This window comes from Lampetra fluviatilis, chromosome 8 (assembly GCF_964198595.1).
Source record: "Lampetra fluviatilis chromosome 8, kcLamFluv1.1, whole genome shotgun sequence".
In the NCBI taxonomy this organism is placed as follows: domain Eukaryota; kingdom Metazoa; phylum Chordata; class Hyperoartia; order Petromyzontiformes; family Petromyzontidae; genus Lampetra; species Lampetra fluviatilis.
Genome location: NC_136282.1, coordinates 432,206 through 452,252, shown reverse-complemented (window position 1 = coordinate 452,252; position 20,047 = coordinate 432,206). Strand labels below are relative to the sequence as shown.

Sequence of the window (20,047 nt, the reverse complement as noted above, 5' to 3'; positions counted from 1 at the left end):
GACCACCATGTGACCGGGGACCTCCACTCTTCGCCGCTCGCGTCATCGGCGCGCGCCAAAAGTCGCCATGAACCACCCATGGACGGGGCCGCCATTTCTCATAACGACGGCGCAGCGCGGGAAAATAATCTATCGGAAGACGACCAGGTGTTTCAACAGCGACTACCTGCGTTGACGGCCTTCAAAGCTGAGGGGGGTGACTGGGGAGTCTTCCAGCGGAGATTCCTCGCCCATCAGGAAATGTCGGGGTGGTCCGACGCTACGGCGCTACGTGCGCTACCAACGACGCTGGACGACGACGCGCTCGCGGCCTTCAGGTCCACCCCGAGATCGGGCCGCTCCACACTCAAAGCCGCGCTGGGCCTCATGGCCAGGGTGTATGGACCACCCTCGGCCTGCCGCCACAAATTCTACGGGCGACGGAAGGGTGACAGGGAAACTCCACTCGCCTACCGCACAGCGCTGCTTGCTCTCGCGGACGCCGCCTTTCCCTGCATGGACGAGGAGGGGAAGGACGCCATGGTGATGGAACAGCTGCTGGCGTTGGCTCAGGACCTGGGGGTCCCTATCAACACGGTGGACGAGGTGGACATTTGTTCCTGCGGGTTGCTACGAGTATCCATGCACACGAGGTCCTGAAACGGAAGCGGACGGTCGTCTGTGCATCAGCCGCGGTTTCAACTCCTACCTCGGCGGACGCCGACCCCCAAGTCGTTCTACCTCGGGAAGAGGCATTCGCTACAGCGAGACTGGGGGATTGGAGGTCTGGAGGTCGTTCGCCACTGCGATCGGCCTGCAAGCTGGAGCAACCGAAACCTGCGACGTCTCTCGTCATGTGCTACAACTGCAGCCTTCGCGGCCACGTTGCGTCCGGGTGCCGCGCTCCGCGTCAGCGCGCCACGGGACCTCGGCTGGACGACGACCAAGGCCCAAAGTCATCCCAACTACCCCCGGCAAGTCGCGGCACCACACATGCTCGGTCCACATACACGTCGCACGTGGGTCGCCACTTCGTGGTGGAAGGAACGCGTATGGGGGCCGGGGATTCAGTTCGGCGAGGGGGGTTTGTACAGGGGCTGGGAGCGGTCAAATGGTCCGAGTTGGCCCACAGAATGGTGGCTGCGTCGGCCGGGTCGTCCGTAGTTACGGGATTTATAGACGGAGTTGAGGTCCGGGTGCTGGTTGACACGGGTGCGTCGGCAACTATCATTTCTGACCTTATTTATAACATTCTCCCCGTCCAATGTCGACCCCTGCTCCCGGTAGACATGCCTTGTTATACGGCGAACGGGGGCTCTTTGGGTATTGTCGGCCAGATTCGGGCGAGCATTTGTATCGGGGATATTAAATTGGCGGGACCTGTTTTGGTCTCTTCTTCCCTGGCGGTTCCATGTTTATTGGGCACGGACTTTTTGGCTAAACGCCGATTAAAATTCTCGTCGATCAGGGTTGTATCGAGCTCCCATCGGGTCGCCGTATTTCATTTTTGTCGAGCCCTACAAAACTGCGCACGGTTTGTGCGACGGTCCAAGCGCTGGCAACCCAAACGGTGCACGTACCCCCGGGATCGCAGATGCTGGTACCCCTCCGGTAACGGAAGCCTTTGGGGGGGGATACGGCGGGGCAGGGCGTGCTGTTGGGTCCGTCGAACAGAGCTGTTGGGGGTCTGGACTTGGCGGTGGCTCAGACGATGGTACGAGCGGACAGGGATCCATTCGTCATGGTTTTGAACGCGGGGTCGCGGCCAGCCGTCATTCCACAGGGCACCGTAATTGCTCACGCGGCGCCGGTGCCCGTGGATGAGCAGCTCATTGCGCACGTTGATCCCACTCCGGGTCCGCATCTTCAATCGGGGGAAGATCAACAGTGGTTGGACTCGTTGTGTGCGGGCTCCAGTAACCTGTCCAGTGTGCAATTGGGGGCGCTGCGTGCCCTGCTACTCGAATTTTCGGACGTGTTCAGCAAACATAAATATGATATTGGGTGCACTGACCTGTTACGCCACCACATTGAGACGGGTGATGCGGCCCCGATTCGGCAGAATCCTTTCCGGTTAAGCCCAGCCGAGAAGGAACATGTGCAATCGGCCGTTAATGACATGCTGACCGCCGACATCATTTCGCCCTCATCCAGTGCATGGGGAGCTCCCATCGTGCTTGTTAAAAAACAAGCACGATGGGTCCTTGCGATTTTGTGTTGATTTCCGCCGCCTTAATAAGATCTCGGTGGCTGACGCGTATCCGCTCCCCAGAATGGATGAATCTCTGGATGCCTTAGCGGGGGCACGTTATTTTTCGACGCTAGACCTGCTATCGGGATTCTGGCAATTGCCGCTCGATGAGGAGTCCAAACCAAAGACCGCCTTCCGGACGCCGGTAGGCCTATTTCAGTTTAATCGGTTGCCCATGGGACTTCATTCTGCTCCCGCGACGTTCCAGAGGCTAATGGAATTGGTTTTGTCAGGCCTCCAATGGGATACCTGCTTGATTTACCTTGATGACGTCATCGTTTTCAGTCGAACTTTCGAGGAGCACCTCCAACGCTTGAGGGGGGTGTTCCTCTGAATGCGATCTGCTAAATTGAAGTTTAAACCGGGTAAATTCCACCTACTTCGGGAATCGGTACGGTACTTGGGGCACATTGTGGGCCGTTCGGGGATCTCCACCGATCCCGCGAAGACACACTGTGTCAGTTCATGGCCAACGCCCACGTCAGTTACTGAGGTCCGCAGTTTCATTGGGTTTGCCTCCTACTACCGCCGCTTCGTTGAGCACTTTTCCACCATTGCCAAACCCCTGCATGCTTTGACAGCGAAAGGGGTGAGGTTTCGTTGGGGGCCGGAGGAGGAGGCCGCGTTTTGCTCCCTTCGGAACGCCATGGTGAGTGCTCCGCCCTTGTGTTACCCTGATTTTACAAAACCATTCCTGCTTGACACGGATGCCAGTAACACGGGTATTAGGGGGGTGCTCTCACAGGTGATCGGGGGGGTGCTCTCACAGGTGATCGGGGGAGTCGAACGGGTGGTCGCCTATGGTAGCAGGGTTTTGTCGCCAGCGGAACAGCGCTACTGTGTGACCCGTCGCGAGTTGCTGGCTATCGTTTTTTTTATACAGCAATTAGACCGTATCTCTACGGCCGTCATTTTACTGTCCATACGGACCACGCGGCGCTTCAATACGCGTTGCGTGTCGCCCAACCCTCGGGTCAATTATCACGATGGTTGGAGGTCCTCTAGGACTACCAATTCACGACCACTTACCGTAAGGGATTGCGCCACACCAACGCGGATGCCCTGTCGCGGTTGTCGCCTCGCTCGGAATGTGCATGTCTTCTGGGTTCGGCGCGTTGTAAGCCGCATGTCGCCATCCCCAGGGGAGAGTTGGTCGCTGCCGCCGATGCGCCACGGGTCGACGTTCCCGCTACTCCCATGGGCGGGGACTCGTTACTCGCGTTGCCTCTTATTGAGTGGGGCCGACTCCAAATGGCCGACAGCTCCCTACTCACATTGCGTCATAAGGCGAAGGGTCCCGAGGGAGGGGAAAAGGGAGTCGGCTCCTAGGTGGTCAAACAGGGCCTCCTTATGAGGTGGGACAGTATGTCCCGGCGACATGCGCTTGTCGTGCCGTCTGCTATGCGGGGTAGAGTCGTTCTGGCCGCTCACGAACGGCTCTTGCGGGACTATTATTGGCCGGGTATGGGGAGTGATGTGGTGAACATACTCAAGGGGTGTGTGGGGTGCGCTCAACGAAAACCGCCGCCCATTGCGGCTAATCCACCGCTACAGTCTATTCAAGTCTCGCGCACGAACGAACTTGTTGCGCTGGATATCTTGGGGCCCTTTCCGGTAACGCCTAGGGGTAACAAGTACCTGCTGGTTGGCGTGGAATACTTCACTCGATGGCCCATGGCGTGGCCGCTTGCCAACCAGTCGGCGGCGGCCGTGGCGGACGCCTTTGTCCAGGGCTATGTCTTGGACAAGGGTGCCCCCGAACGCTTGCTGACCGACCAGGGAAACATTTTTTCGAGCGTTTTGTTGCATGAGGTGTGCGACCTTTTGGGTACAAAAAAAGTGCGTACCTCCCCGTACCACCCACAGACTGATGGGATGGTGGAGCGACTCCACAGAACGATTACTTCCATGTTATGCCAACAGGTATGCGAGGCTCAGGTTGACTGGGACTTGCAGGTCCCTGGTGTCCTCGCCGCGTACAGGATGACCCCCCATGCGGCGACAGGATTTTCCCCATTTTATCTCATGTACGGTCGGGAGGCCGATCCGCCCATGGAGGCCCAGCTGAGGATTCCCGATCCACGTGCTAAATCTAAATTGGCCGACCATAATAAATTTAACATTGCTAAACTGACCGAGGCGCGGGAAGCTGCGAGGCTGAATTCAAGGTCTCGCCAGATTGCTAATGAGCGGTTGCGGGCACGGAAGGTGTACATGCACGAATGGAAACCGGGCGATAGGGCCTGGCTGCACTGCCCGCATGCGCCGTTGGCTACATCTCCGAAACTGCTGAGGCCATGGCGGGGACCCGTGGAAGTCGTGCGTGTTGCATGACCCCAGTGCATTCAGATAAAGTGGGGAAAACGCCGTTGGTACGTTCACCCCTCCCGGCTGAAACCTTTTGCGGCACCATATGGCCTTCCTTCATGTCGTGATGACCGATCATGTGATGTGGCCGTCGACTCGGGGAGGGGAATGTCACCGCCTGATCCTCACATGTCTCCGCCTGATCCACTCCCAGATGTCTCGGAACTGACGGCTGCTGACCGTCGGCGACCGGTTCCCAGAGGCAATCGCGGATCTTCGAAGCCTGCTCCGTGCCTTCCTGGACTGCCGGAGCCGCCGGACGGTCAAACACGTCCTGTGCCGTACGACGGACCGGCCAGGCGGACCCGCGCTAGGTCACGCCACTTTTCCTGACTGGGAGGGGGAGGCGGTTCCGCCGGGTCACCTCGTCACAGCGTTCCCCGTCCGTCCGTTCTAATGTTCCGTTTAAGGGGCGAGCGGGGGGTCGAGGGGACGCTGTACAGGTCATTCTTGTATATCATTTATTGGTTTTACTCGTCGGTGTGTACATATGTTCATTGTTATTACGGTTGAGTGTTCGGATTTATTGCGGGGTTCACGGTGTTGTGTTGTATTGTGTTCTGTTATGTTGTGTTGTGGTTGGTTGTTGTTGTTGGTGTTACGGGGCGCACAAGCGGAGAGTTTTTTTGCAGCCGAGCCGGCTGTGAGCTATGTGGAGGGGGGTGATATAGAGGTGGTATGCGCAGGCGGGGAGGATCGTGAGACAGCGCGTAGTGGGTGGCTACATCACGGTCCGCAGGCAGGTGTCCACTTCGCGGTCCGCATAGGCCCCGCCCCCTGGCGCGGAGGGCTATGTAAGGCGATGCGCAGCAGCGCTCGGGGAGAAGTCAACTAGTGAAGACAGAAGACGGAGGAAGAGATAGGGCCCTGAGACCCCTAGCCCCGCTGCCCTTGTAAGGGCCGGGACTCTGTGCGGCTCAGAGGCGAGACCTTGGGATTCACGGCCCGATGTCCTTGTAAGGGCCGGGCTGTGTAACCCAGAGGTCGAGACCCGTGCCTGGCAAGGCGGGTCCGATAGCTCCCCGTAGGGAGAGCGTAGCCGGAGGGCCTGAGAGCGTGGCCGAGTTAGGCACGTGTAGCGTAGGCTGTATCTCGGCTGTACCTGTAACTGTTGCATCAGTGTTAATAAATAAGTGCTGCCCCGTCAACTCGTCTCCTGCCGTAATTGAGATATTACAGATACAACTACAGAGTCAGTAGATACTACTGTAGAGCCAGATACTACTATAGAGTCACAAGAAACGACTCACTCTTTTGTATGTAGCGTGTATAGATATATATATATATGCCTATGGGGGGGTAAACATATTTTTTCAGGGGGGGGTCGACAATTTTCGGAAACCTTTTAGATCAACTATTTACCTGCCACTTTCTATTACTTTTCGATTCAGGACTTTTGCAAGCCTCTTATAATTTTGTTGATGGACAAATGGACAGACAAACAGAACGCTGCACTTTCACAATAGTTTCGCATTTGCGTATGTACATGTTATGTTTTTGAGATAAGTTTTGAAATATATACATTTTCCCCCGGGCAACGCCGGGTACTTCCTGCCAGTATGTTATATATTATTTATTTCAACGCGATTTTACCATAACGCGGTGTTCTTCAAGAAGGCAACTACCGTGTTATAAGAGAGCAGATTGTATATGCCAGATTGCAAATACGGTTTTCCAAATACAGCAGTGTTGCACAATTGCAAAGCATCTTTTTGTTATAAAATCCCGGTGTTCCATTTGTCTGTCAACTAAATAATAAAAGCCTTTCAGAAGGCCTTATTCAAAAAGTGAAAGAATGTGGACCTCCCCCCACCCCACCTCCAGATGTGGGGGTAAAAAGTTGATCCGACAGGTTTACAAAACTTGTCCACCCAAAAAAAGAAATGTATTTTGTAGGCAAATATGCCTACACACCCTATATACAATAGTTAGTATTATCTGCACATATGGGGGGGGGGGAGAAGAGGACATAAGTGGGGGCGACAAGTGAGGCGTGAAGCACCGAGAAGCCCTCCACAAAACTTAGGCCGCCGAAATTATAGTGTGTTAAAACGCTCATGCAAATGTATTTACCCGTTTGGTGGCACTCCAAAATAATGCTCGTATCACAATCGGAGGTCCCTTAATGTAAATCCTGGTCTAAGTGCAGCTTAGCCTATCATCCCTCGGACGGTGGCCTACAGAGAGTACCACTTTGTGGGAAGAAAATTATTGTCTTTCGGAGATACTGGCATCCACCACAGGAATGTTGAATACCCATCGTGAACATAATCTTGAGTTTGAAGTACACGTTCCTTGTCGTAGTGTTGAGGAAATTATATAAACAACAGAAGCTGCATCAATAAAATACTTCAAACCCTATTTTATCAACTCACAATATATTCCTACTTATTTCAGATGGTTAGTATGAGCAATTCCAGCTTCAAGGGAAACGAAATGAATCCCAATGCTGTTGCATATACTATTTAATGGAAAGGCTATAATATATATACAATTTTAACTTCGCCAAAGTGTATTATTAAGTTCTGCTGTGAATATTAAAGTAGAGTGATTTGCTTAGTTTTCCACGAATGCTCGGTTGAAATGTGATTGAATTGGAATGTTTTTTTGTTAAAATAAATATTGGTATATTTTGCAGGTTCAGGGACTATCTAGAGCCACCCTGGTCTGATCACCCCTACCAGTACACCAAGACATATTGGATAATTCTGGCTGGTCGGTTGGCGTTTGTTATTATTTTTCAGGTGAGTACACATTCAACGTGCATATGGAAGAGTTAAGTTTCACTTTTCCGTGATTGCACCCTATTATCAATTTGTTGGTTTTTTGTGTAAAAGTCAACAGCAGAGAATCTCGTTCTACTCTCTTCATGGATACCTATCCTATTGACCGTCATGAAATATTTTCAACTCCGTTGAGCAACCAGTAAATGTGGAAGGGTTGTCTTCAAACTTGCAGTGCTTCAGTTGAACAGGCAACTGAATAAAATCAGGCGGCGTGCCCTTGAAAAGAAAACACTTAAGTTTTGAGTGGCACCCATCTTGGTTGTGGCCTTGATGGCTAATTTATTTTCATATAAAGTAGCGGGCTTAACAACTGTTTATGCAAGCAAGTATGATAGAATTTGGATTTCCTAGATGTCCAAAAATATATCATACATTGTAAAAAAAATGTGAATCATAGAGTAGTTTACACTGCATGGTTGAATGTTGGGGTTATGTGAAAGATAAAGTATATAATGAAACCCCAGAAAGCTTGAGTGCGATCTTCAGCAGCACAAATATCTCAATAGAAAACTGGGTGTGCTATTCTTAAACTTGTATAAGTAGGAAATCCTTTGCATGCGGTCATTGATGGAGCAGTGTAGGAAGCAGGGCATTGGGAATTCAGAAGGGAGTTTATGGCATTGCATTGAAAATATCGTTTTTGTTCCTGGAACCATGTGGTCGGATTAGAATAAAGGTGTGGTCGGATTAGAATAAAGGTATGTTCGTTTTCCTTTAAGAGCAGATTAACAGGGTTTTACCTGAGTCTTCCACATCTGAATGAATATTTGCATAACAATCTGTGGTTTAGAGATTTTCATGACAGTTGATAATGTTTAAAAATCACAGCCTGAGGTGGCTGGAGCTAAGCTGTGGCCCCACAGCGAAGTGTTTTGTTCATGTGGTTGTCCATATACATTTGCCATCGTAGCATCGTATTGACCTAGCAAGACAAAACTAGGACCCAAAATTATTCTTGCTATAGACCTCGTGATGTTTTTTTCAGCACACTTGAAAGCCACGAAATGTCCATGAGAAGCCCTTCCCTAAGAAACGTTATGAAGTTGTTGTTTTACAGAATCTTGTAATGTTCCTGAGTAACATGCTGGACTGGATGATTGAGGACATCCCTTCAGACATCGAGGACTGCATGAAGAAGGAGAAGCTGTATTTGGTCAATGTCTTCCTGAAGGAAGAACAGGATAAGATGCAACTGCTCGAGTCTCTGATAGGCAAGAACAAGGACAACTGCAAGAGCAGTAGCAGCACTCGAAGCAGCGTGAGACAACTGCAGGAGGTCCAGCAAAAGGAGCGCAGCAACTCTCACAAGTCTCTCCATGGCTTTCAGCTGTCCAAAAAGATCTCCAAAGAATGAGCACAACACACAAACACACACACGTGGTGTTTTGCAAATTGTAAAATTATATCCCTGGACCTCAGTTAAATTATAAGCATTTGAGGGCACGCTTAATGGAATAATTTGAACATAACCCCAGAGGTTTTCACAGACAATTTTAGAATTCGTAGTTGAATTTTGGGTGAGGCTATGTCACGATCTGCGTTGCAAGACCCTTTTCAGTCGTAAGACCCTCCACCACCAGGTAAGGCCCACTGAGCTATATAGCTCTTTTTCAGAAGCGATCAGGCCACAATTAAAAGCTTTACGAGATGGCATATCACGTGCAAATCTATAACAGCCAAATCCTCTAAATGCATGTTTCTAAATGTGGAGGGAAAAACCGGAGAATCTGAAACACATCCACGTGACCACGGGGAGGCAGACATGCAAACTCCAAATATGCAGGTGTCAGGGTCTGGATCGAAACCTCAGCCGTGAGGTACGCAACATTTCGCCACTGTGGTGCCCCTTTTTCTGACTTCCTGGATTTGATTCTAACTTCCTGGATTTCCTGAAGATGCTTAATTTAGTTTCAAGCGAAAAGTTTCATCTCGTAATTGCTATAATTGGTTGTGTGAATTGTTCTTCCACATACCGGTGAACTAGATAATAATTTCACTTTAAAAGCTTGTACACACACTTTTCAATTAAATGTTTTGAGCTATCCCGGGTGCTCAAGGGTCTTAAGACTGAAACTTGCATGACCGAACCCAAAAATCTATTATAAATCAGTAATTACTTTAATTATCCTTATACAATAGTTTATATAAAACAAAATAATTCATGTATTGGCACCCAACAGTAAAAAAAAACTATCAAACTAAAACATGTTTTTATTTTACCAGGTAAGGCCCACTGAGCTATATGGCTCTTTTTCAGATGCGACATGGCCAAAAATGATTGCTTAAAGTGGCTTATTATGTGGAAATTTATAGCAGCCAAATACTCTTAAGCACAAGTTTCTAAATGTTTCGGGAAACACCGGAAAAAACGGAGAAAAGGCCACACGACCACGGGGTGAGAGGGACAAGCAAACTCCAAATATACAGTAGGCGTAAAGGTCGGATTCGGGATCTAACCCACAAACTCCCGTATACCAGGCGAGGGAGTTCACATCTCCCCACCGTGGCGCCCAGTTATGAAAAATAGAATTCCAGTGCATTAATGCAGATGGGCGAGACAACATTTTTATTGATAAGGAATGGGTTGAGTTTCAAATTCTAACACAGCAACACAGTACGTCCGAGTTCTTGATTGGTGTTTTATATCGTAATCTTGTTTGAAATAAGGTTGTGCTAAATGGGCCCCCATTTTGTTTGTTTGATGCAGTTACCTGACAAGTCCATGCTTTGGATAAAATTTATCAATCTTGCTTTTGAGGAATATGTTTGTGTATGTCATATATCATATTATCGCTGTGTTTGGTAAGAGGAAAGTGCATGTATTGAGGTTTGAGATATTAATAGACCTAACAAAATGTTGTTTTTGATTGTTAATGTTTTCAATCACCATACTCTTTTATCAGCATTATATTTTATAGGTAAATGAACACACGTATAGAGGTCGTGTCAATTTTCGTGTTATTGGAAATGTTTGCAACGAATTTTGCACTTGTTACTGGATATTTTATAACTTTTTAGAAAATGAAATGCTCAAGCTTGACACGGATGACTATTTTATTACCTATGAGTGTTTCAAAGGTACCGTATCATATGTTCCTGTCACATCTTTCAAAAACAGTAGTATACATTTGGCATACGTAGTAACTGATTAAGTAAAGAAATATGTTTCGTCACACAAGGGTAGATTCCGACATTTTGGCGAATTTATCCTTCTGAAGCAGCACTTAAGGTCTGACTACATAGTGGCAAATGTAAAACATACCACGTGATACGAGTGCACATGTATTTTTTCCCCCTGAAAGTGTAACACCAACACACGATCAAAGGTCCTTGCATTAAACTTTTGCCTGTGACATACACAACATTTTCTGACCTGTGTAATATGGTCAATGGCAAAGTTATGCCTTGCATACACGTGTGTTTTTTAAAATGTCTACATCTCATCGCTGACCACTGCGTTGAACAAAATGTGCAGGGCACATTGACTTTCTGGTTTTCTCCTTTAAATTAATACACTTTTTCACATTCCTTTCAAAGACAAAATATATTTAGAAATAAAATAACATCAATGGACTATCTACAACAGCCTTTTCTTTGCACAGCACCCCCATGGAAAATATCTTGGCAGGACAACGTTCCAGTTATGAAGCGGAAGTAAGTTTACTTAAGTTTTACAACGAAAAGTTGTACGCAAAAACGCTCTGAAGTTTTCACACGCACGCAAAATGTTAAATCGCACCAGAGTAGCTCGGCGAGATGATGAAATATATTTACAGTGTAAATACATGTGAGGTGGGTCAGTCTTGGCTTTCGCCTCCAGGAAGGCAACATTCGAGAACTTACAAAATGCCAAGACCAGATTTCGTTTAGGAGGTCCACGTGCACCGGCACGGTCACAACTTGTCTCGTCAGAAAAGTGTTTTCATCCTCACCCATGTAACAATTTACAATGGCTTTAAATAAAACACAAAACGAGTTGTACAATAGTCTGGGCTGAATTTATCTTGGACAGTGGATGTGACGAAAACCAGATTCCAGGGCAAGGGCCGGAGCAAGGAGAAATCGAGTAAACGGAGTCGCAAAGAACAACACAATGGCGTATACAATGTTTTTTAGGGTTAGGAGGAAATTGAAACCAATCCAAGAGTAAGATTAAAGTTAACTGCAGTCAAAAGTACTTGGTTAGGTTATAAAAAAGCAACACTACAAGGCTTTAACTCAAATGTAAGAGGAAATGCAGGGTACCAAGCCAAATATCAAAGTTATCTGAAGGCGAGATCAAATCAAGGCAAAGGCACGAGTAAAATCCTAATCCTGATTCCAGTTAACCCAGATGCCAATCTAGAGCTTGCGAAGTCTATCAAAGTCTAATCATGGGCAGGGGGCTCGTTGGTCACTCTTTGGGGCCAGTTTAGATGCAGTATCCTGTAGCAATACATTTCGAGTGCCAATATATTATGTCTAGTGAGTAATTTTGAATATCTATTGCTCATTGCCATGCTGGTAAAACTCTGCACACTTTACATGTTTTAATGTACAACCCACGATTTTAACACGTTGACCAAATTTCAAGTGTTATTTCTTATTATTTTCATGCAACAGTGCCTATAGCACGAAAGGAAATGATTATGCAATGGAAATCAGGCAGCATGCAACAACCAATGTATTAATCTAATGCGATTATTCTATTTCAAATATTTGGTAAGGCTGCGTTGGTCGTGGCACACAAACGCAATTAACGTAAAACTCAACACATTCGTGAATAACAGTGCCTTGAAAGAAAAATACTAAATGGGCAACTTATATAATTGCCCGAAATGTCACCTGTTATATATTGGTATGAATGTTTTTTTATGATCTAATGACCTTGTTTATAGGCCATGTTCACTGCATGTGTTGGCCCACGCTGCTTTTGGTCCATTCTTGCATTGCTACTCTCCCTTCCCTTATTAAAAGTAGATCCGTGACGTTATAAATTGGTCTGATACGTCCAGATGGGAGCATTTGAAAGACCGCTCGGGACCATGCTGCCACCGGGGGAGGTCGGAGTGTCCTGTTTCCGAGCACAGCCAACTCTGGAGTCACGTTTTTTAATTCGTTCACGCCAGGCCCTGAGTGCAGATGAGTGCAGTCCACTATGGCCAGGGTAGTCTAAAAAATACCCATACTTTACTTACTGCAATGGCAGCAGCATCATATATAAGAGTATATGTACATGATTAGGCATGTGACAATTCTTTGATTCATGAATAAAACTCAACACTATCGCCCTAAAACGAAAAAATATATATAAAAGGCGACGTTTCACGCAATAGGCCTTCTTAGTAGCACATACGTGTTTAATGCACTTTTTAATCAATGCACATTAAATACAAATTGTATATGGATTATATGCTGAAGCAACTTTAGATTATTGGAGAGAAAAATAACGTATGAGACAATACAAACAAGTAAAACATTAAAAAAATTACTGGGGGGGGGGGGGGGGGACGGTTACATTCCGTGTAGCCCAATATGTTTGCTATAAAGTATTGACTGTCGCTGCAATATCAAGAAAAGTGTGCTGATTTTAATCTGTGCAGGAACAAGAATGGAGGGAAGTAGAAAGCACTACAGGGGGAGGTGTGACGTGATTAGTACAGCATCAAAGGACTATGACGGAATCATTTAGATGTTAGAGAGTCCGTCTATTATGTAAAATGTAAGATATTTTGGAATGTGCACAAACTCGAGAAGTGAAGGTAAAAGAGAGAGAGCAGAGGATCCAGGAAAAGCTGATTTTTAAATATATCTCAAGCCATGAACACAAAAGCACCAGTAGATTGCATAACTTGCACGTGTGCGAGATGGAGGAGGCCCGGTCTCCACGAGACTGGTGACTAAGAGGAAGACCTCATGAGATCAGATGTGGGAGACTGTCAGAATAGATGTTGGAGGTCAAGCGTAGCGGGTAAGGTGGCTTTAGCAACGATGACATCTCTTAATGCCCTTCTTGTTTTTTAGATTATAGAAGTATTTGAAGTTTGAAACAATGACGGGTACTGGTAGAGAGATGGTGAGCACTCCAGTGATAGCACACAGCGCACCCACAATCTTGCCTCCCACCGTCATGGGCCACATGTCTCCGTAGCCAACCAACGTCATTGTGACCACCGCCCACCAGAAGGCGTCTGGGATGCTGGTGAAGTGTTTCTGCGGGTCGTCAGCTTCCACGTAGTAAATCGCACCGGAGAATATGACCACAGCGACGAAGAGGAAAAAGCTCAGCATGACCAGCTCCCGCAGGCTGGCCTTCAGCGTCAGCCCAAGGATTTGCAGATCTTGGCAGTGACGAGACAGTTTGAATATTCGCAAGACCCTTACGAGGCGTATGATCTTCAGCAAAGGTTTCCGCGTCTGATCTTGCTGTTGCATAATCTCCAAGACAACCGTGATGAAATATGGCATTATTGCCAGGATGTCGATCGCATTCATGAAATCCTTCATAAAGGACGTCTTGCTTGGACAGGCGTAAAAGCGAACGGCAAGCTCAAATATGAACCAAACAACACACGCCGTTTCCAACATGAAGAAAGGATCGAGATAGTCGATGCTTGTCCGAATGCTGAACTCGGTACGATTGGCATGAACTTGATTATCTTTGCGAAATTGTGGCAGTGTCTCCAAACACATGACTGTAATCGACAGTATAGTCGCCACAAAGGACACGAGGGATAACATCTTTGCAGCGATGGAACCGTCTCGCGATTCAAACAAGCGCCATAAGTGCTGCTGAAAGTCTGTTCCGTGCAAGTTTTCCTCTTCAGGGGTGTCAAGTGTATTATCTCCATACCTTGCAACGGCTTCTTCTCCGAGTTCGTAGAATTCTACCTCCTCTCTGAAGACATCCGAAGGCACGTCAACAGGCTTGCAAAGCCTTCCCCCAGACTGGTAGTAGAAGAGGATGGCATCAAAATTGACGTGGCTTCTGTCAAAAAAGTACTCGTTTTGGAGTGGGTCAAAATATCGCGCTCGCTTGTCCGGGTGGCCCAGGAGCGAGTCTGGGAACTGGTCCAGCGTCTTCAACCGCGTCTCAAACCGTTCTCCGGACACATTTATTACCACTCGCTGCAAATCACCACGCGGAGGTGCGACCGCACCCCCATTCCGCAGACGGCCGAGCGGACTGGCCCCATCGGCACGCGATGCCGCTTTGTGCTTCACCTTTGGCTTGCGACCGAAGGTCACAGACACGGCCCCCGTTCCCTCGCCACCTCGCAGCGAGGCGAGGCCATCCCCCTCATCTCCGCGCATCGTTCTTGCCGCCTTCGAAGGCAACTCACAAAGGCCCCCCCCCCCTTTTTAGCAGCTCTCTCAAGCGGCGGCTGCAGATGTTGGTAAGCGGCAGCAAGCGGGTTTCAACTCCCTCTGCGTACGAGAGCAGTAAATCGACATGCTGCTGGAGAATGCCTTCTATGACCAGTGAAGTTTGTGGAAGGTTATACACTGTCGACCTGGGCGACATATGGCAGGTGAACAGTTACTATTATGCCCCCTTGTAAATAGGCATGTGAATTATTTATGTCTTGATTGCTGGCTATGGGTGTTTACATTCAGGGTAATTATCCCTGTAAAAAGTACTGAACATACCACCAACATGAAGCTATATAGTCACGTACAATTTTACATGCAGCACTTGTACTCGCATACTTTTGTATTTTGATAAGATGTGCCAAAGTGGTAAATACAAACTTTATAATTATCGCTTTTCATGGAACATCCACGCCGCTTCACCGTAAGCATTTTACAGCTCTACAATACGTTCACATTTTCATATTCTTTGGGTCTTTCGGTAAAGTCACGTAGATAGGTTCAAAGAAAATAACAAAAGAACCAATCTACGTGACTTCATCGAAAGACCCTAAGAATATGAATTCCTGCCGTCATGAAAGCTTTCAGTCAAGATTTACATTCACATTATTACAAGTCAGCTGTTTTCTTTACAAATATTTATAAAAATTTACACATTCTCAAATATTTATAAACATTACCCTTTTTGTTTTACACATTATATATGATTTAAATTATCAACACAGACGATGCGGGTTTGTCCACCTGGATCTTTGTTTGGGCATTTTGACATTTATCTTCTTGGTTCTTTCGGTAAAGTTACGTAGAATGGAAATAATAAAATAAAACATAATAAAATAATTATCACGACGTTTCGGCCACAACGCAAGCAGCCGTCCTCAGGTGAAGAACAGGTCTGTCGAGACGACAGACTGTGCCGAAACGTCGTGAGAATTATTTTTTTATGTTTTATTTTATTATTTCCATTCTACGTGACTTTACCAAAAGAACCAAAAAGATGAATCCCTGCAGTCACGAAAGCTTTAAATTGAATTTCGATTTAAAGCTTTCGTGACTGCAGGGATTCATCTTCTTGGTTCTTTCGGTAAAGTCACGTAGAAGGGAAGTAATAAAATAATAAAAATAAAACATAATAAAACAATTCTCACGACGTTTCGGCCACAACGCAAGCAGCCATCCTCAGGCGAAGAATGAAACACCCCAAGCTTGGAGCGTATATTTAAGCTGGGTTAGAGGGGGGGGAGGTGGGAAGAAGAGCGCCTAAACAAAATAATTTGCATATCAAGAGGAATTCAGCATATGGAAAATGCGTAGGAGGTGGGCGGGGGGGGTTCCAAATCAATACTATGCCCGTGCATTATGCAGGATTAGCAGCATCAAAGGGGGGGGGGGAAGGGGGGGAGCATTAACAAAGGAAAGGAATGTTAATAGTATGTAGCTGTAGTTACTAAACAACCACGTAAAAAACTACAGTATAAACTGCATGACAAACTAAAGTATAAACTACATAGCATCATCAGTAAACTTACTATACTCTACAATAAGCTGAGTTACTAACAGTAAGTAATACATGAAAAATTCTACGTTGTAAAAAATTATATAATATGCTTCCATCTAAACTTTATTCTCTTACATCACACGCGTCTATACCGTATAAGGTATAGGGTGGTTTATAGCAATACAGTATGTAATTTAATGTTGGTTTTGCCTATGGAAGTATATAGTACGGTATAGACGCGTGTGATGTAAGAGAATAAAGTTTAGATGGAAGCATATTATATAATTTTTTACAACGTAGAATTTTTCATGTATTACTTACTGTTAGTAACTCAGCTTATTGTAGAGTATAGTAAGTTTACTGATGATGCTATGTAGTTTATACTTCAGTTTGTCATGCAGTTTATACTGTAGTTTTTTACGTGGTTGTTTAGTAACTACAGCTACATACTATTAACATTCCTTTCCTTTGTTAATGCTCCCCCCCTTCCCCCCCCCCCTTTGATGCTGCTAATCCTGCATAATGCACGGGCATAGTATTGATTTGGAACCCCCCCCGCCCACCTCCTACGCATTTTCCATATGCTGAATTCCTCTTGATATGCAAATTATTTTGTTTAGGCGCTCTTCTTCCCACCTCCCCCCCCTCTAACCCAGCTTAAATATACGCTCCAAGCTTGGGGTGTTTCATTCTTCGCCTGAGGATGGCTGCTTGCGTTGTGGCCGAAACGTCGTGAGAATTGTTTTATTATGTTTTATTTTTATTATTTTATTACTTCCCTTCTACGTGACTTTACCGAAAGAACCAAGAAGACTTTAAATTGAAATTTTGACATTTAGTTTGCGAGGCTGGAAACTTGTGACCGTTAGGTGCACTTGGATAAAATAACGCTTTTTGGCTGCGATCAGCAGTGGCACAGTTACGACTGTGGATGTCATGGGTGTTCGGACTCATGACACCCACCTTAGTGGGTTTAGATGTGGCTAATAGACGCATGTTGCACCTCTGGTCAGCGCACATTTGACATGCACACACATTCGCAGTTAGGCAAACATACATTCACATAGCACATTTAGCACACATGCACAAACTGTCAGAACAGTCAACACAGTCAGAATATAGTCAGCACACACATGGTCATCATGCATATTCAGTCAGCAACCACTGCACACAACCGCAAATTATATTACACACCGCGCCACTGCCACGTGTGGCGAAAGCTCCTTACAATGCCTGCTTTTTATCATTTGATTTCTTAAATGCATTATTTTAATGAACTTACACAGCAGTAGATTGCGTTACACAGGGTTTGCCAGTACACCGCATTCTGACAACAGTAACCAATGACAGCATTCGCCAATAACGGCTCGCCGTAATCTTTGCAATAAACAATAACCACCCGGAGCCATTGCCTCCTCCAGGGGTCGGCAACCTGCGGCTCCGGAGCCGAGTACGGTGGCGCTTTAAGGACTGCTGCTTCGTGACGTTAATTATTAAGGAACCACAGTCTCATATTCACCACAGTGCTCTTGAAATATTGAGTTTGTTTTACAAAATTTGAGAAAAATGGCTCTTCCTGTTATTTGGGTCGCCAACTCCTGGGCCTAGTCAATCACCCCCCGACTTCTAAATTAAAGCTAATTATTTGGTGATGTTGCTTTGGCAGTGGTGCACAAGCACAAATACAAAATGCAAAGTAGAGCGCCAGTGCATTAACATGTCTTTAATACAAATACAGTCCCAGTTCATCATTAACAATGTAATAACAATACAAACAAAATGTTTAAACACATCATTCATATGAATTCCATATAATTTTACCATGAACATTTTTCATTCCTAATGCGTGTAACAACGCACGTAAATCTTACACTGGTTTCACACATTGTTTTTACATGTTCTCTAAAAAAAAATATCTGAATAAAAGCACACCCTTCCAAATTGCCAGTTTTTGCAGTGTCTAGGCCACCATTTGTGGGACACAAAGAACTCTTGAGTTCACCGAGGCATCATAAATAGCGGCAAGGAGCAAGTGAGAAGTCCTCCCGTGAGGCCAAGACCTCACTCCAAAATAGCAAGCTCACGCACGCTCTTGGTTTTTTGCCGCTTCGCCTTGTAATCCGGACGAAGCACCTCCAACTTCCTTTTCTGCGCCTCCACCTTGTTCTTGTGCTTCTTCATCTTCCTCCGGGCAGCTATTTCCGGGTTTGCAACAGCCTTCACAGGGCACACCGAAAACAATAAAATGTCATCACACGCGATGAAAGAAAACGGGTCGGAGTGACTTATTCCTCTAAAACTTTCTTTATATTGCGGAGTAAATACTTAGAAACATTCTTTTAACATTTACAATAAGCCAGTAATAGTTTTTTTTAATAATAATGTAAATATTATTTATTAGATGATAGTGCATCACAAGCCATTGAATAGCATTTCCATAATTGTGTGGCCAAGACAGCTCCTCTTGGCTGTGGGGCCACCTGAACCGTTGTGTGGGGGGCACCGTGGCAGCAATTCACCGCGAGGGAGGAGAAACTGAACTTGGGTGGCCAAAAGGATATTTGCTGGTGGAGGGGGCCAGACCCCGCTCGCACGAGGCCATGGACTAAGAGTCAAATAAATTATAATGTAACCTTTTCACATTCTGAAGGTACAATAAAGATTAGAAGAGGATAAAATTAAATAAAAATGTGTCAAATAAAAAACTGTCACTACGTTGTTTGTGTGCTGTGTTTTCAAGGCAGCTGGCCCACATTCTGTGGTTTCGGACTGAGCAGCTAGCCCCTGACAGGCGGCAGCTTCGTTAGCCAGGGTAATGGGAATAAGTGGTGTACTTGACGTGTCCAAGTCACGAGCGAGAAGCAATTCATAATTAAACTAGTGGGCAAATACATTTATTTTAGATTTAGTTGTGCATGGTTGATCTGTAATTCAGATAAAAAAAACAACTGAAGAATAAACGTTTTTGTTATACTCATCATGCACTTAGATTAATTTAGGATTATCAGCCCACTGGTCCATCCATCTGGACGTGAAAGCCGGCCAGCCAGCCCAACTTTTTTTATATGGTATAAAACAAAAACATCCAAAGATCCTCCCTGCCCGACCGCTTAGTGATAAACAATTCTACTGGCAGCATTGAGCCAGTGGCTTTAGTTCAAAATTCCTATTATGGAAGCCAATATCTCCACAGGAAAGCCAGTACAGTCATCCCACGCCAACCAGGGGGGTTAGGTAGGCAAATCTGCAGTTGGTAAAGTTCAAAGCCTATGGGAAATAGGCGGTTAGGGGAACCATGGCCGTGGTGAGACTCACCATAGCTTAACGAATAAAATACAGTACACTACACAATAACGTAGAGTGTGCAAGACGTCCAACGTGCATACATACATAACATAAATATTACATTAACTTTATATACCTTTAAATTAACGATGTTGACGACTACAATGAGATGATGGGGAAAGGGGTTGTTAGAAGGACAAGGGGCTCAGCGCACCTAGCACCTCTTCCTCCGGGTCATCAATGACCAATAAACAAAAACAAAATATGCGGTTGCGATGCGACACGGTCTATGTGCTACGAGACTCGCTGATGAGCTACGCAGCGCCACGGGTGGCCACGGGTGGTGCTGTGACGCGGAGGAGAACCGCACGGCCCCATGAAATTTGTAAAACGAGAGTTGCAGACTTCGTGCTTACCTGGGGATACTCAAATTTCTAGGCCGCGGTTGGGTAAATTGGTATACAATTCATAAAGTGTGTGTACATGAAGTCCGCGGTCGACGAGGGATTGCTGTGTATGCTTCCGACAAAG

General features: G+C 46.3%; 3 protein-coding genes across 5 annotated transcripts in view; 1 reads left to right on the top strand and 2 right to left on the bottom strand.

Annotated features, from left to right (window-relative positions):
- LOC144933763 (anoctamin-1-like) overlaps nucleotides 1–9,624 on the top strand; it is an 86,607-nt gene extending 76,983 nt beyond the window's left edge. Inside the window, exons 22-23 of the mRNA XM_078858833.1 lie at nucleotides 7,236–7,341; nucleotides 8,441–9,624. Coding sequence (XP_078714959.1) covers nucleotides 7,236–7,341; nucleotides 8,441–8,737 — 403 coding nt within the window. The 3' untranslated portion in view covers nucleotides 8,738–9,624. The remainder of the gene's footprint in view (nucleotides 1–7,235; nucleotides 7,342–8,440) is intronic.
- Nucleotides 9,625–13,344: 3,720 nt separating this feature from the next.
- LOC144933698 (potassium voltage-gated channel subfamily A member 1-like) lies at nucleotides 13,345–14,676 on the bottom strand. The gene has a single exon (XM_078858768.1). It carries the CDS (start codon nucleotides 14,674–14,676, stop codon nucleotides 13,345–13,347), a length of 1,332 nt encoding a protein of 443 aa, XP_078714894.1.
- A 2,459-nt stretch (nucleotides 14,677–17,135) lies between these two features.
- The window catches only part of UTP20 (UTP20 small subunit processome component), a 117,590-nt gene continuing 114,678 nt past the window's right edge, over nucleotides 17,136–20,047 (bottom strand). For all 3 annotated transcript variants that reach the window (XM_078858830.1, XM_078858831.1, XM_078858832.1), the window contains exon 63: nucleotides 17,136–18,448. In XM_078858830.1, coding sequence (XP_078714956.1) covers nucleotides 18,293–18,448 — 156 coding nt within the window. In that variant the 3' untranslated portion in view covers nucleotides 17,136–18,292. The remainder of the gene's footprint in view (nucleotides 18,449–20,047) is intronic.

Bases quoted from the DNA above. Each gene is read 5' to 3' on its own strand.
- LOC144933698 (XM_078858768.1), bottom strand. From the start codon at position 14,676: ATGCGCGGAGATGAGGGGGATGGCCTCGCCTCGCTGCGAGGTGGCGAG.